General features: G+C 40.4%; 1 protein-coding gene across 1 annotated transcript; it reads left to right on the top strand.

Moving 5' to 3' along the window:
• Positions 1–4771: 4771 nt before the first annotated feature.
• LOC308584747 (lipase member M-like) lies at positions 4772–17576 on the top strand. Its single transcript, XM_081189768.1, has 10 exons — positions 4772–4844; positions 6879–6969; positions 8736–8829; positions 11518–11716; positions 12324–12433; positions 13261–13397; positions 14282–14428; positions 15479–15550; positions 16919–16984; positions 17322–17576. Exons 1-10 carry the CDS (start codon positions 4810–4812, stop codon positions 17547–17549), a joined length of 1179 nt encoding a protein of 392 aa, XP_081045894.1. The 5' UTR covers positions 4772–4809; the 3' UTR covers positions 17550–17576.
• Positions 17577–17716: the final 140 nt, after the last annotated feature.

Genomic DNA, 17716 nt, shown 5'->3' with positions numbered 1-17716 from the left:
AGTGCGGCAGCTTCAAAATAGATTTTTAAGTCTGGCAGAGAGAATCCCCCTCTTTCTTTGGAATCCGTAAGTAATTTGTATTTAATTCTGGGTTTCCTCCCCTACCAGATAACTCTAGAAAGAGCTTTTTGCCATTCTTTAAAACATTTCACATTGTCTATAATTGGGAGGGCTTGAAACAAAAAAAGCATCTTTGGCAGCACATTCATCTTAATCACAGAAATCCGGCCCATTAATGACAATTTTAAGTTAGACCACACCTCTAAATCTCTTTTAATTTCATTCCATATTTTCTCATAGTTATCCTTATACAAATTCAAATTTTTCCCAGACAGGTTCACCCCCAGTATTTAACTTTTTTCCACAAAATCTAGGCCCGTTTTTTCTTGTAATATTTTCCTTTCTTCAATATCCAGATTTTTCTCTATTACTTTGGTCTTGCTCTTGTTTAATTTAAATCCTGCTACCTGACCAAACTCATGTATTAGCTCCAGTGCTTTAACTGCACTGGAGTCTGGATCTTGTAATGTCAGAACTAAATCATCAGCAAAGGCTTTTAATTTGTATTGTTTCGAACCTACTGTAATACCTTTAACTTGTTCGTCTTTTCTAATCATACTTAGCAAGACCTCCAGAACCGAGATAAACAGCAGAGGGGACAGTGGACACCCTTGCCTGGTTCCCTTCTCAATTCTAATTTCCTCTGAAACCACATTATTTACAATAATTTTAGCTTTTTGTTCTTGATAGATTGCTTTAATACCATTTATAAAATCATGACCTATCCCCATACTCTCTAAGTTATGTAACATAAAACTCCAAGAAACATTGTCAAAGGCTTTCTCAGCATCAATAAACATTAACATTGCTTTACAACTCTTTCTTACTTCTAACCTTTCCAAAATATCCACAACATTTCTAATATTGTCTTTCATATGGCTTCCAGGCAGAAATCCTGCCTGGTCTTTATGAATATACTCCGATACAACCTTTTTTAGCCTATTAGCCAATATATTAGCAAAAATTTTATAATCCACATTAAGTAGGGAGATTGGTCTGTAGTTTTTAACGTTGGATCTATCCTGACCCTGTTTAGGAATCAGAGTAATGTAAGCTTGTTTCCAGGTTTCAGGTGCTCCCCCCCCCGTAAAATTGAATTAGATATTTCTACGAGAGGTTGTATAAGCCAATCTTTCAATGTCTTATAATATTTCGCTGATAGACCATCAGGTCCTGGTGTCTTGCCAAGTTGCATTGAATTTATTCCATGTTCCACTTCCTGACTTGTAATTACGCCATTTAGCAGATTCTTTTTATCTTTTGGAATCCATTGCAGTCCGTTGTTCTTTATAAATTGCTCGATTTTCCCTAGATCTTCTTTTTCTTTTTTATACAGTTGCTTATAATATTTATAAAAACATTTTCTAATGTCTGCAGGTTTCTCTACCGATTTTCCTTCTGTAACAATGTTTGTAATAATACTTTGTTTTTGTCTCTTTTTTAATTGCCAGGCTAATAGTTTCCCACATTTATTTGCAGATTCAAAATTTCTTTGTCTCATCCTTCTTATCTTCTATTCAATTTCTTGATTTACTAACTGTGAATATTGAACCTGTAAGGCTTTAATTTCTTTTTGGATCTGCAAATTCTTTGGGTTTCCTCTAAGCTTCTTCTCTTTGTCTTTCAGTTGTTCCATAATTTTGTCTTTTGTCTCATTCTGTGACTTTCTCCGAATTGAGCCAAGTGAGGATTCCTAGGTAAGATCCTCCCTCTATTGTGTGGGCAGGTAATCCCTCCCCTACCTGGCCTGGTCTCCTTGGCAATGCTTTCCCCAGGTGGGATTGGACAACTGACTGAGGTAGGTGGAGACCTCCAGGTATCCCACCTGAGGGAAGGCAAAGCCAAGTCTATGCTGTTGGAGCCGCTCCAGATCTAGGGGCTGCACGCGACCACGCAAAGGGCGCCCCCCATTTTAAGCGGGGAACGGTCATTGTCTTTTGTCTCATTCTGTGACTTTCTCCTAATTGCGTTTTGTTGTATCAGAAACCCTCTCATTACTGCTTTGCTGGCCTCCCAAATCACCCTTATCTCCATTCCTTGAGTCATATTAAGTTCAAAATAATCCTTTAGGGTTTTTTGGGCCTTATTTACAATTGATGAATTTCTCAACAAATCGTCATTCATTCGCCATCTGAAGGAACCCTGTACAAACATTTTCAAGTCCATAGAAACTGCATTATGATCCGAGCAGGTTTTAGGGCAAATTTCCGTTTTTGCCACTTTAGGAACCAAGTCTCTGGATATCCATATAGAGTCTTTTCACGAAAATGCTTGGTTTGCATCTGAAAAAAAGTGAAGTCTCTTTCCATTGGGTTTCTAATTCTCCATATATCTGACAGATCAAATTTTTCAGTTAGATCAAAGAAAGTCTTCGGTAGTCTGCCAGAGTTCTGTCCATCAAGGTAGATGCAACTCCATTCAAATCCCCCATCAAGATAATTTTATAATCCAGGTATTCCAGCAGACTTGCTTCCAGGTTCTTAAAAAATTCCACTTTGCCATCATTAGGTGCATAGATTCCTAATACCAAAAATTTCTCGCCTTGTGCTGAAATTTCAACTGCGATATATCTTCCTTCCTCATCTTTGAAAGCAAATTTTGGATTCCATTTATCTTTGATGTAGAAAACCACTCCTCTTTTTTTGACTTTATCAGAAGAAATAAATTCTTGACCCAATCTTTTATTTATTAAATTTTTTTTGGTGTAATCTTGTAATATGGGTTTCCTGTAGACAAATTATGTCCAAATTTTGTTTCTCCAAAATATGATAAATTTGTCTCCTTTTTTGTGGCAAGTTCATGCCATGAACATTCCATGAATAAATTCTCAATGCCATATTGTCTATTTACGAGGAGGCTGCCTCCGCCCCCCGCAGCTGTGAAGTTTGCAATCCAAGTTCCACCGAGTGCTTCTGCATAAATCTATCCTTCTCCTGAAGATTCTTAATCTTTTGCTTTCTTCCTTCAAGTTTGAAGGATAGGCCCTCTGGAAATTCCCACCTGAAAAAAATGTTCTTTCTCCTCAGAATGTCTGTCAGATCCTTGTACTGGGATCTCAAATTCAAAAAATACCTAGGAATTTCTTTGAAGAGAACCATGACTTTATCAGACACTTTGAGGCCTTTTTTATAGTGATGTCCCAAAATGATATCTCTTTGTTCCTTAGTCTTAAAGACCACAATACAGTCGTAAGTTATTTTAGTCTCTTTTTTTTAGGTCCAAATCTATAGGCTTTCTCCACTCAGTCTTCCGCTTCCTCTTTTTTCAGATCCCAGAATTCAACAAAATGTTTTATCACACATTCTCTGAGTTTATCTTGATCCTGTTCCAGATTAGGAAATCCTCTCAATCTCAGATGGGATTGTTTCTGTGCCAGCTGTAAATAAGCTATAGCTGTTGCATTTTCCTGTTGCAAGCGTTCCACGTCCTGGACCCGAATATTCTCCAATTGTGTCAATCTTTCATAATGTGTATTAATTTGTTCTTTAACAACTCGCAGGTCGGTGCTCAACCGGTCAAAAATTTCTTCCAATTTATTTACCACACCTGTATTGCGGTCCAGTCCTTCTTTAATATCATTTAACGCTGACAAAACCGACTCCTCAAATTGTGTCGGTGCTTTAGAGCCACGTCTAGGCTTTTCTTTTTCTGAAGTCATATCTGAGGAATGTCAAGGTCAATCACACAGTCTGCCAGAACAATGGAGAAAAACAGTTTCTCCTTTCCACCAGCCAAATCGAAAGCAGCTTCCTTAGTCTTTAAAACTACTCCAATCACAACAAAAAATATGGCAGAGAGAAGTTTATCCAAAGCACTCTTTCTTGAGAGGAAGTAAGACAGTTTTTATCACTTTACTAGTCAGTGCAGGACAATTCACAATTTACAGGCTATTTAGTGGACTCATTCTCATTACTGTTTGGCAGCATTCTGCATCACATGCCTTTTCTGCATCAAGTAGAAGGCCCCACACAGAGTACATTGCAGTAATCCAGTCATGAAGTTACAGTGCCTGAAGTCCAGTGCCTGAACTTCTGTGGCCAAGCTATCTCCGTCCACAAATGACTCTAGATGTTGTAACAGCTGAAGTCAATGAAAAGCTTTCCTAGTCACCCTATCACCTGGATCTCCAGTGATAAAGCTACACCCAGAAGCACCCTCAGGCTAGGTAGCTGTTCCTTCAGAATAATTGGCCAATTTCTCAGACGCATGAACTCCTGTCTTGCTCACTAGCCCTCATCTTTCCAGATTCAAGCTCAGTTTATTTCCCCTCACTAGCCCACATCTGAACAAGAGCACTACAGAAGATGTGAATTGTTATTTAATGATATACACATTAAACACCACCGGGACTTGAAGTAGAACTTGCTACTTCAGAGTACACTGGATGTTCGTGGGACAATCGGAGAAAACATCATGTGTGAATAGACTCCCAGGCTGCAATTCTATGCTTAGGTTCTAGGGAGAAAGTCTGATAAAACTCTGTGGACTGGGTTGCGTGTCAGCCAATAGTCTGCTACCTTAAACAGGTACATTTGATAAGATCATCCCACTGTTAGGTACAACACACACACACACCAGAAGCTGTACACATAATGAAAAAGAAAGATGCTGCGCCCAGTAAATGAGCATGGCTGGATGACTTGAGGTGTTTATGAAGGAAACTTTCAGGTTTCCTTTTGCATTCATCAGAAACACTCACCTGAAGAAACACTCAACACCTGCTCTTCTATTTGAGCAGGTGTGTGTGAAATGAGAACAGTGGAAGGAATGAAAGGATCATTCATGTGAGTTCTGCATTGGATTATTCAAAATGCTAGGTGTATGGAATCTAATTCCAATACTTCTTTTGAGATTTAAAACTATCAGAGTCCATATTTAAACAACAGTCTTGTAGTCTCTTAAAGACTTAACAAACATAGACTTTCATGGACAAAAATCTTCTTCATGAGATGCATGAAATGTTGTCCCGAGTGGCTGGGAATAAATAATAAATAATTATTATTATTATTGCAGGTACATATATGCATGCTTTCTGTATGTGATTATATAAAAGCAGGGTCAGAGGGAAATTAAAGTACAGAAAGTGCCAATTATGTTCTTAACAATAATAATTCTGATTCGCAAAGTTTTTGATGACATTCATACTGGCTTTATTTTTGCCAAATACTTACTCCTTGGTATTTCAGGTGCAAGGATTCAGTCAGCGTGCTTCCACACAAGTTTTATTTTCTTTTTTACATGGCTAGATCTCTGTGTGTGTTTGTGTGTGTGTGTGTGAGAGAGAGAGGCAGACCTACTACTTTTTTCTGCAGGGACACAGGGGTACACATGCCCCTAAACATTTTTTGAATTACGTTTGGCCTCATTGAGGGTCAATTTTTCAATTTGATTAGGAAAGTGAGAGTAGTCCTAATGTAAACATTTTTTTAAAGGAAAAAAAGCACTGGAGAGACCCATTTAATTATTCACCCCCTTCTCTGCATCCATAGTCTAAACTTGTATGATCTAATAAACATTGTAGCTCTTGATTTTATTGACTGCACAAACTGGCCCAATATATGAGCATTTTCATTGGGTATGGGGGGGAGCCCTCCAAACACTTTATGTTAAAAAAAACAACTACTGATACTAAAATGGCATATTATTTAGAAGCAGCAAAGAAGTGTTTTCTGCCTGTGAATGTTGAACATATGTAAACGTCTACTATCACAGCTCATCTTACAACTGCCGCAAAAACAAAATGTTCAGGATTTCAAAAGTCAATGCATGTTTGCAAGGTAAAGTTGGCATAGTCAACTAGGTTTGCTCTACACTCAGGTATTCTTTCAATACTACAAATGGTCCATGCAAGTTACACACATCACTGGTATTAACTCTGTTCTCTCCAGTTTTAAATGGCACAAGTGATTTTTTTTTAATAGATAGAAAACCCTCTTCCGTCCTCTCTTTCCCCTTCCTAGGTATTCAGAAGCACACTGCCTCTGACTGTGCTAAATGCTTCTGGCATTAAGAAGCATTCTGACTATTTTTCTTTTTAAACAGGATCTAGGTGCCACATGCTCTGAAATAGGGCTGGAAATACCCCTTTGAGAGATGATGCATGATGACATACCCTTTGATATTAGGCAAACACATCTGCTTTGCTGTATTCAGTGCCGGTTTAAAAAACCACCCCTTTATTTAAGCACCACTACCCAGACATGCAGGGGGCGCAGGTGGCGCTGTGGGTAAAACCTCAGTGCCTAGGACTTGCCGATCGTATGGTTGGCGGTTCGAATCCCCATGGTGGGGTGAGCTCCCATCGTCCGGTCCCAGCTCCTGCCCACCTAGGAATTCGAAAGCACCCCTAAGTGCAAGTAGATAAATAGGTACTGCTTTATAGCGGGAAGGTAAACGGCGTTTCCGTGCACTGCGTTGGTGCTGGCTCGCCAGAGCAGCTTCGTCACGCTGGCCACGTAACCCACGTGACAACGTGACTTCGTCAGCGCTGGCTCCCAGCCTCTTAAGCGGGATGAGCACGCAACCCCAGAGTCGGTCACGACTGGCCTGTATGGGCAGGGGTACCTTTACCTTTTTACCCAGACATGCATTGTAACATGTAATTTTATTTTATTTTATTACATTTTTATTTTTTGAAATTTTGAAAAGTCAACTTGTTTTTAATATCTGATTTTAACAGTGTTTTAATAGATATTTTATATTACTCTTTGTAAACTGCTTTGAGGTTTTGAAGACTCAGCCATATAAAAACTCTGTTAAATAAGTAAGCTCAGTAAACCTTTCCCCTATATTATCTAAAATATCCAGTTGTTTTCAAGGTTCTCAAGGATGTGGCTACTGCTTATCATGATGGCAGTACATGGAGCAGTGAGCTCAGAAGACTTGAATCCTGAACAGTTTATGAATATTGTAAGTAAGTTGAATATTGTATGAATATTGTATGAATATTTTTAAAAAATTTTTTTTAAGCTGAGTAGCAACAGGGAGTCAGTAATGGGGATGGTGAAGCAAAAGACCCTGAGCCCAAGCACACATGCATATTGTATAAAGGTGCAAAGCCTTCTTTTGCACCCTGTGAAACATAAATGCGCAGTTTTTTTTAAAAAAACTGGGCAACTGAGCGCTGCCCGTCCATGACTCCTGAGCCTCCCCCGATCTCCTGCCCCCTTCCTCCTTTGTTTTGACTGATCGGGGGAGGCTTGGGAGTCATAGGCAGGCAGCTGTTGCCCAGTTTTTTAAAAAAACAACAACTCTGCGCATTTATGTTTCACAGGGTGCAAAAGAAGGGCTTTGCACCTTGCCTGGCAGAGAAACCACACACCTTGTGCCCCTTCTGGGCAGCGCCCGCCTACCTGTGGCTCCCAAGCCTCCCTCCAATCTGTCAAATCAAAGGGGGAAGGGGGAAGGAGATGGGCACCTCTGGATGTCCCTGGTTCCCTTTCGGCAGTGGTGGCAGCAGCAAGCAGCTCCTGAAGCCAGCCAGAGCCAACTGCGCTACCAGGCTGGCTCTGGGCTGCTGAGGTTTCCCGGGGACAGATTTGCAAATCTGGGGACATTCTGGGGATGGAATTTGTTTGGGGACAGATCTGCAAATCTGGGGACTCTCCCTGGGAACTGGGGACGTCTGGTAACCCTTCCTTATGCACACGCTCTGTTCATAAAAGCATGTCAGCATAATTTGCAATACAATTTGTCCAAATCGTGAACACTAGTCCCTCAGATTGGAAACTTGCCTGGTCTTCAACTTAGAAAAGTTGAAGACTGAGAACATGCCAGAGCTCAAGCTGTGTTCCAAGATGGGTGGCAGCCTGAGGCTTGTCTGAACACAGCAAAAGAAGCCCAGTTGTAATTACTTCATGATGCTGGCAAAGCTTCTGTAAGTTTCATGTTATCTGCTGGCAATGGGTGTGTAGCTCTGGCACTAGGTATGTGGCTTTGGCATAGCTATCCTCCTGTGTGTGAAAGAATTGGTCCAGAAAGCACTCAAACAGGGGGAGTCAATGTAGTGCTCTCCAAATCATGCTGGACTACAACTCCCACTATCCATGCTGGCTGGGGCTGATGGGAGTTGGAGTCCAGCAACAACTGGAGCGTATCCCACTGGCCAGTCTTGCACTGGAGCATCTGCATTGTTTTGTAACCCAATTTAAAATGAACCACCCCTGAGGAGTGGAAAAATATATATATTGGCATATTACTATTGTGTATTGGTCCTCTTGGCTTGCTGTATCAGGAACTATCTACGTAAGTCATTTCTCAAGTACTGCGCTTTTCGTTTCTGTTCTATTGACAAGCAGCAAACAATTGCATGGTTTCCTCCTCAAATAAACTGTATTAAAGTTGCTTTTGTTTTTACATCCTCTGTGTAGTCTCCACTTCGTACTTTCCAGGGATCTTTTTGTTTTCACCTTTCTTTGTGCTGCCTTTCCCCCCAAGGGGTTGCTGATAAACTTTGCAGGTATTGGCTCATTCTTCCCCGAATATCCAAAGAGATACAAATATAAATATTCACTCTCGTACATGGCTCTCCTGGACCATTCTGATCATGTCAGGAAGGATCCATGCTTAATGCTTGGAAATGAGCCCTTAGGTAAAAACTTTCGGCTTCTAGCAATTACTTTTAAACCTCTACTGGTGGAGGAAATGGTCTAACACGTGGCCTTGTATCCTTACAGAGTCAGATAATCCAGTACTGGGGATATCCTTCGGAAGAGTATGAGGTCCTTACAGAAGACGGCTATTACTTGAGCCTGAACAGGATCCCAGGGGGTACAGAAAGCTCATGAGACCCAATGTCTCAAGGACTGTGTTGTGACTCATTTCATTGTACAGTAATGACCACTAACATGAAGTCTGGTCTGGGAAAGAAAACATGGGGAGGAATGTACTCTTCTGATCTTTCCAGCAGTGTAAACATTTCTTTTCTTTTTTTAAAAAAAAATATTTTGAAAGTTTCAAAAATAAAACACAGGGGTTTTTTTACACACACACACACACACACACACACACACACACACACACACTTTATTTTATTTTTAAAAAACCCCATAATCAAATCGTTACGTTTATGGGGTTCCCTGAACTCTTCCCTTGGCTTCCGAAGTGCTTTCTCTTTTAACTGCATCTAATTAATTTATTCCAATTTGTTATACTTCATTTTTATCCTTTGTTGTTTTAAATTACAAGTGTTATGTAAATCCTACTACTATTTTAAAACTTTTACAGTGTTCTTTGATATATTTAATAAAATTGTGCCATTCTTTGCTAAATTTGTTATCCTCTTGGTGCCCGATCTTCCTGGTTAGCCTTGCCATCCCCGCATAATCCATCATCTTCAATATCCATTCTTCTTTCAATGGGGCTCTTTCTTCTTTCCATCCCTGGGCGTATAATATTCTTGTCACTGCTGACGCATACATAAACAATACTTTCTTATCTTTCGGTAATTCTTCTCTTACTAAACCTAATAAAAAAACCTCTGGTTTTTTATTAAAAGTTATTTTGAACTTTTTTCCAGGTCCCTATAAATCATTTCCCAGAAGTCCTTAGCTACTTTACATGTCCACCACATATGATGGAATGTGCCCTCTTTAACTTTACACTTCCAGCATATGTTAGTCGTGCTCTTATACATTTTTGCAAGTCTTGTAGGAGTCAAATACTATCTATACATCATTTTCAGGAAATTCTCTTTTAGCTCACAGCAAGTAGTAAATTTTAGGTCCTTATTCCATAACTTCTCAGCAACGTAAACATTTCTAATTGCCAGACAGAGCAATTTTTCCTCCCTCCCTCCCTCCCTCCCTGTGTGCTTTTCTTGAGGTTCTCCACAGATGATTTTGGGAAGGCACAGAGTGTTGGAGTGGGGAAAGCCCCATTATGTTAATGGGATGCCTTGAGCTGGCTTATGCAAGTACGCTGGGTTAGTTGAATCCAGCCCAAATGCTCTATCTACAGTTGTGAGCAGGAAGAGAGCCTGATGGCTAGAATACCTGATGGTGCAGTATACTTCCTTCAGTGAACACTGATTTGCTCTACCTCTATTAACTCTGTGTGGTGCAATGGTTAGAGCTTTGGCCCAAGACTGGGTAGGCCCAGGTACAAATCCCCAACTGACCAAGAAGCTTCCTGGGTGACCTTGGACAGTCTCTCTTACCCTAAACGACTTCATTGAATTGTTGTGATTCTAAGATGAATGTGGGGGGTGGGACTTTTCACAATGCCTAGAGCTCTTCAGAAAAAAGATGGCATATAAAAATTATAAAGAAATAGATAGCTGCTTCAGGAGGAAGTGGTATATAGATAATTTCTCCATGGTATTTGTGGGCAGCAAAACTGAGGAAACAAAGATTTTTTCCAGAAGGACTAAAATTCTCTGTTTATTAGGTGCTCCAAAAATGAAAGAAAGAAAGAAAGAAAGAAAGAAAGAAAGAAAGAAAGAAAGACAAAAGGGAAAAAAACACAGATCAAATGTTCTTTCCTGAGAATTTTTGGGTTAGCTCTTTTTTAAAAAGAAAGAAAGAAAGGGGGTTTAATATAATAATAATAATAATAAATTTTATTTATATCCCGCCCTCCCCAGCCAAAGCCGGGCTCAGGGCGGCTAACAACAATCAAATAATCAGTAAAATAATCACACAATCTAAAAATATTCATTATAAAAATTAATTAAATCAAATTGATGGCAACCAATTAAGCAGAATTATGTGTAGGTTGCCAGAGGAGGGAGTCAGGCTGCGCCCTGACCAAAGGCCTGGCGGAACAACTCTGTCTTGCAGGCCCTGCGGAAAGATGTCAGGTCCCGCAGGGCCCTAGTCTCTTTTGACAGAGCATTCCACCAGTTTGGAGCTGCAGCCGAGAAGGCCCTGGCTCTAGTTGAGGCCAGCCTAACCTCTCTGAGGCCTGGGACCTTGAGGATGTTATTATTTGCAGACCGTAGGTTTCTCTGTGGGGCATACCAGGAGAGGCGGTCCCGTAGGTACGAGGGTCCTAGGCCGTATAGGGCTTTAAAGGTTAAAACCAGCACCTTAAACCTGATCCTGTACTCCACCGGGAGCCAGTGCAGCTGGTATAATACCGGATGAATGTGCTCTCGCAGCGGAGACCCCATAAGGAGTCTCGCCGCGGCATTCTGCACCCGCTGGAGTTTCTGGGTCAGTCTCAAGGGCAGCCCCACGTAGAGCGAGTTACAATAATCCAGTCTGGAGGTGACCGTTTCAAGTTTCAGTTCCAACGTTTCTGCATGTAATATTGAGACTTTAGCTTCCCAATTGAACTGGAACTGGAGCCTATCTTCCTTGCATCCAAACCCAACATTTAGACCCAAGCCTACTGCTCCGTGTTAGATTAAGTTTTAATTTTGTATCTTGTGATGTGTTTTGGAGGTACTAATCAGTCAGTCAATCAGCCAATCAATCAATCAATCAATCAATCACTCAATGTCTTTTTTACTTCCAGGCTCCAAATCATCTATACTGCTGTTGCACTGTTTGACCATGGAAGGCAGCGTCTGGGTCACAAATCTGCCACATCAGAGCCTGGGCTTCATATTAGCAGATGCTGGATATGATGTTTGGATTGGAAACAACAGAGGAAACTCCTGGTCTAGAAGACACCAAAACCTTTCAATTGAAGAAGAAGCATTCTGGGATTTTAGGTAAGTTCATTTGGTGTGTAATCACTGGAATTCACCATTCAATGAGATTAATTCTTTTGCAGTTGAGTGACTGGAATTTGGCATTCAATGTTATTTTGTAGTTCAAGCATGCTCACCCTTGTCTACTTTATTATGCATTGAATAGACTTGATGAAGGCTAATGTCGGGCTATATTCAGCCATTAAAGTAATTCTATATGTGTGCTAAATGGTTTTTAGTTCTTATCCAGGCCATAAAATTTATAGACACATCCATGAAATGATTTCACTGCAATCCCTTCATCAACAGTCTGATTTTATGGTCCAGGAAAAGTTTTACCATCTGACTTTGCTGTGATTCTGTAAACAGAAACCTTCTTCTTAGTAAATGTGCTCATGCTTTTAGTGTTAATTTGTTGTATCACAGCCTGGGCACAGCTGGCGCTAGTAAGTTTCTCTTTCCCCTCATCTTGTTACTTAATTTTAGGTATTTGATGGTAAATTCTGCTTAATCTTCCCTTTTGTTCCTTAAATATTCTTAGTAGTGCTTTCTAGAGAAAGAGCTTATGCTTGTAACCAAAGATTATGAGTGCACTTAATTCTCATTTACTTTGTTTTGTGGTTTTCAGTTTTCATGAGTTCGGAATCTATGACCTTCCTGCCATGGTAGACTTCATTCTGCAGAAAACTGGACAGAAGAACATCTATTATGTCTGCCATTCTCAAGGATGCTCTGTGGGTATGATAACTATAAAGCTTGCATTCACTCTATAGAGGGCCAGTTTGGCATGGGATGGTCCAATGTTGAACTAGTTCTTGGTCATATAAAGAATTCAGATAAAGGCATAAAAACCACATCATTTTTTGAATGCACCAGGTATCTACTGTAGATGGCACCAGATATCTACTGAAGTTTTAGTTAACCAAGAACCTGTGATAGGTTTGCTGTCTTTATAAGAAACATAATACTCTTTGGATATTTATTTGAATGCACGAAAGGGGGAGTGAGATTGTGTGTTCCTGATCTATTGCATAAGCCTTTTATAGAGCCTGAAAGTGTATGTGTGGGGAACATTTTCTACACAATTGGGATGTGTGAGGTTTCAGGGACATGATTACATTGAGAGAGCCTTCCATGCGGGCTTAAAAAATATTTCTAACTGATGTAGAAATGAGGAGAACTGAATTTAAGATTGGAAAAATGAGAATCTGAGAGTAAATGAAATTGATATATAGGATAGAGGGCTTTCCAACTCTGCCCCATCGCAAAGCACGTAGGCTTCAAACATGTACAGTATCTATTCATCTGATATAAAGCCTATGTCATTTTGTTGCAATGGTGATAATTATGTCATTTAGTGAGGTTCCACTTCCATCCTATAAAATAGCTTTGTATATTGCATGTAGTCTAACTCTTCCATTTTGAAAAAGAATTGCGCCACATGAAATTAATGTTAATTTTGCTCAACTATGTTTTAAAGTAAGAGTCTGCCTATAAATGCTGCATTACTTAAATTCAAAGCTACAGGATTCTAAACTGAATCTCCATTTCCCCCTCCTCTCTAGCTTTTGTGGCATTTTCTATTTTACCTCAAATGGCTGAAAAAATTAAGATGTTTTTTGCCCTGGCCCCTTCCTATACATTGCAGTACACTATCAGCGTCCCCCTACAAATCATACGCTTTCCAGCAGAACTGATGAAGGTATGTGTGCAATCATTATCTTTTCACAATTTTCGTAAGCTCTAATTGACATTATGACATAATGGGAGATGTCTAATTTTATGGCTCAAGCCCAGTTTTTTTGTAGGTAAATTAGCTGGAAAAACATGGGTTTTTTTGAGGGGGATTAATTAATAATTTAGACTCCAACACCCTTAAATTTTCAGACATACGTGCAATCTGTTTTTCACTAAAATGTTATCATGGCTATCAAATGACAGAAAAGAAAGCACGAAGGATAAACTATTTTTAAAAAAGTACCCTATTGAGACTGGATATATAGAGTCCAAATTAAGAAGACCAAGGATCATAACACAGAAGACCAGACAAGATGTTTTGGCTCACCTTATAAGGATATAAAAAGGGAAAGCCTGGAGGAGAATTAATAGAGTTGTGGAAATGGCAGGAGTGTCTGGTCTACTGAGTGATCTGGTGCCATTGAGCTTCTGTCACAACATTAGTGTCACTGCAGTTTACCAAGATGTGCAAGACAAGCAATGGCAAGGTTTGAGCTTCATGGATATATTAGGAGAGCCAACCCACACAGTGCAAACTAAACCAATCAGTTAAATCAACTTGCACCCAACCTTTCTGAAGTTAAAACTCTTCATTTGGAAGATACGTATAATATTTCTACCTTTTAAAGAATAACTTCTGAATTATATCAATTCAATAGATTCATCTTTTCCCCCTTGTTTTGTAACGCGATAACTTTGCAATTTTTATATTTGGCGATTAAAACCTTTTTATAAATCAGCAACAAAAAAAACCCTTAATATGAACCAGCTTCAGGGACGTTTAAACTCCCCCATTTAAGAAATGCTTTTGAGAGTTTGGGATTATGAAGTATCTCTGGCTTTCTGCAGGCTATATTTGGCACAAAGGAATTTTGTCTGCTGAGTCCAAAACTGAAAGCCCTTCTGGCCCGAAAGTGCAGCCGTCGCCCGGTAGATGAGCTTTGCAAACAAGCTCTTTTTCTTGTCAGTGGATTCAATGAAAAAAATCTAAATGCGGTATGTCTCTTCATTTATTTATCATATTTATGACTGGGGTGTATGGGGTGTTAAAGGAGAGGTAGTATTTCTGTTGGGGGACACGTTGTGCCAGTGTGGTGTGGTATGGTGGAGAGCCGTGTGGTGTAGTGGTTAAGAGCGGCAGACTCGTAATCTGGGGAACGGGGTTCGCGCCTCCGCTCCTCCACATGCAGCTGCTGGGTGACCTTGGGCCAGTCACACTTCTCTGAAGTCTCTCAGCCCCACTCACCTCACAGAGTGTTTGTTGTGGGGGAGGAAGGGAAAGGAGAATGTTAGCCACTTTGAGACTCCTTTGGGTAGTGATAAAGCGGGATATCAAATCCAAACTCTTCTTCTTCTTCTCCTTCTGGGTAGTTTGTACACCATTGGTCCCCCCACCCTACAGTCAGCTTTCACCTGGCCTGCTAAATCAGGTGAGGGTAAGCAATGGGTCTCAAACCTTTGGTGAGTTAGAGATTTCCCTTGCATGCATAGGCAGGCTGTGGCAGACTGAGTGGACAAGACCAGTATTGGATCCAATGCTCAAGAAGGCAGTTTCTGCACATGCTGAAGAGGGAAGTGAGGGGCAGATGGGGCTTGTCAAATGGAAGAAGGGGCTCTGCAGGCCCACGAGCAAGGATGGGCCGAATCAAGACTTCATATAACATCAGGGAGCTCTAGACATGTCACTGAATGGGCAGGTGGGTGGTGGTGGGCACAGACAACAGGTGTGTCCTGGGTGGGGAAATAGGCCAGATAGCCATGAGCCAACTCCTTGTGGCACATAAGGGCTGTTCATTTGAAGGGTTATTCACAGTTATCTGAATCATAAAATCCTAGAACTCTGGAGTTCAGGCACCCAGCTGGTTCACACAACTCATTCATGATGTACCAGTTGCTATGAACTGCATGTCAGGGTTTCCTCAGCATCAGTTTTGCACTTCAGAAAAACATGTAATAACATATATCTGCTTTTGTCCTCTGCCAACAGTCCAGTACAATGAGTTTTGGTTAAGTGAAATGACTTCTAAATTTACCATTCCCTTACAGAGTCGGACTGATGTATATGTATCACGATTCCCAGATTATACGTCTGTGAAAAATATGATCCACTGGGGCCAGGTAGAGATACTAAGATCTCCCTTCTCTCTCTCATTCTCTCTCTGTTGAATGTTGTCTGCCTTATAAAAACTTAGATATTGTTTGAATAGAAGGGAGCCAGAATATATTGTAGCTGAGTTTCCAGTGTAAAATGACACAAAAAACGCTGTGAAAAATGATTTGAAAAATGTATTGAATTTTACATAAGCTCACTATCGTCATCTAGTGACAAATTTGTATAATGCACTTAAAACAAACTTTTAACGTTATATTTGCAGCTGTATAGCTGAGTCCCCAATTTAGCAGTGGCAAAACCAGAACCAACAAGCCATTGTAACCCGGACACTGCCTAAATTGGCCTTACCATGAGGTAAAGTGAAGCTGTCAACTTAGGTGGTAGGTGCTGGAGGTGCAGCAGCAGAAGCCCACCTCATGTTTAAGCCAGTGCTCCTGTCCTGAGCCTGTGCCCCAGTAGCAGTAATGCTTGCTTATTGCTAAACTGGGCTGTATGGAAGTCTTGCCTATTTACTTTCTCCCAACGCATCAAAGAGAACACCATTAAGAAAGGTCCTTGGCTGAGTGAGCAGGAAAAGAGGCAGCTACTAGCCTGGCCCACGGCATTTGTTTGAGTGGGAAGTGTGCAAGAATCAAGCAAAGTGCTGGAGGAGAGAGCTGTGTGGGCTGCCTTGTGGCCCTTAAGCTAGCCTGCTGCCCTCATGTGCAGCATAAGTTGCTCTCCATTGCTAGAGTTCCAGCAAGATTCAACTGCCGGTGCAATCACCATTGTTCCACCTGCCGTGCTCCACCTTCCAGCCCTAGGAATCTTCATAAGGGAGCTGTGCTTAGAGGAAGAACTGTGAGCAGAGAGACTTCATCAGGCAAGGCCTCCTTCCACCTGCCTTGCCCCACCCTCCAGTCTCTGCTTCTCAATTTGTATTGTATTATTTTATGCACTGTGGTTTGCCATTGTTTTTATTGATGATAGTTTAGAAATTATTTATTGTAATTGTTAAGGGTGGGTTTTTGTTTAATTTTTATATGCTGATATTTAATATTCTATACTATTCTAATGGATTGTTGATTATTACTTTATTCGATATAAGTTGCTTATTTCAAAGTTATGTTTTATTATCACATTTTTGTGTTGGCTTAGATTGTTATAAGGTGTTATAAGGTGTACATTCTTTGTTTCTTCAGCTTTTAAACCGCCTTGGGTATTTTAAAATAGAAAGGTGGTATACAAATTAAATGTTAAATGAAATGAAAGTGAAAGATACTCTCAGTGAGTGCCCTCTCCTAACAACTTCCTCTTGGGTTAGCTTTGCTTGTTGTTTGATTTCGTTGGCGAGTTGTATACTCACCTATCTATTGTTCTCTTTTGTTTTCTAGACAGCTATGGCAGGTCAATTCAGATATTTTGACTATGGCTCAAAGAACATAGATATATACAACCAGGTAGGAATTTGCTGGATTTTTGTGTTGCCTGCAAAGGGGATTAAAAGTGAGGGTGTGTACAAAGTGGCAGTTTAAATTGGATTTGATACATCCCTTCTGTGCATTTTTTTGTGCATCATCCACACAACACCATCCTCGTTCAAGTAGCAGTCCACACTTCCCTCAAATTACTTCTGATTTTCACAACTTATTGATAATCCAATAAAAGAACTGAATTCAAAATCACTTGGTTTACATTGGTGAAAGTTTGTTGTGTGCAGTTTCACAGATTATTTTTTTTAAGCTGCAGATGTGTGCATGTATCTAGGTGATATTCAATCTATCTGTCTCTTCCTAGACGACTCCACCCTTGTACAGAATTGAAGAGATCACCATCCCAACAGCGATGTGGAGTGGAGGACAGGACTGGGTTTCGCAGCCCAAGGAAATTGCAGAATTGCGGTCTCGAATTACTAATCTCATTCATGACACAGAGTTCCCTAAGTGGAACCACTGGGATTTCATTTGGGGCCTCGATGCTTTTCAGCTGATGTACCCAGAAATACTTGACCTGATGGAGAAGTAGCTGGGAAACTGTTTGGTTATCATTGCTCTATTAATGGTGAAATCAAGGTGGGATTCTGAGACCCCCACAATCTTCAGAAATAAAGTTTAAATATATGTCACCTCATTTTGATTATTAAATTAGTCTTGCTTGCAAACCTCCTAGACAGTCCTTCTCCAAGGTAGCCA

The sequence above is a fragment of the Podarcis bocagei genome (assembly GCF_964188305.1).
Source record: "Podarcis bocagei genome assembly, chromosome: 4".
NCBI lineage: Eukaryota > Metazoa > Chordata > Lepidosauria > Squamata > Lacertidae > Podarcis > Podarcis bocagei.
This window is presented reverse-complemented; position numbering and strand designations above follow the sequence as displayed.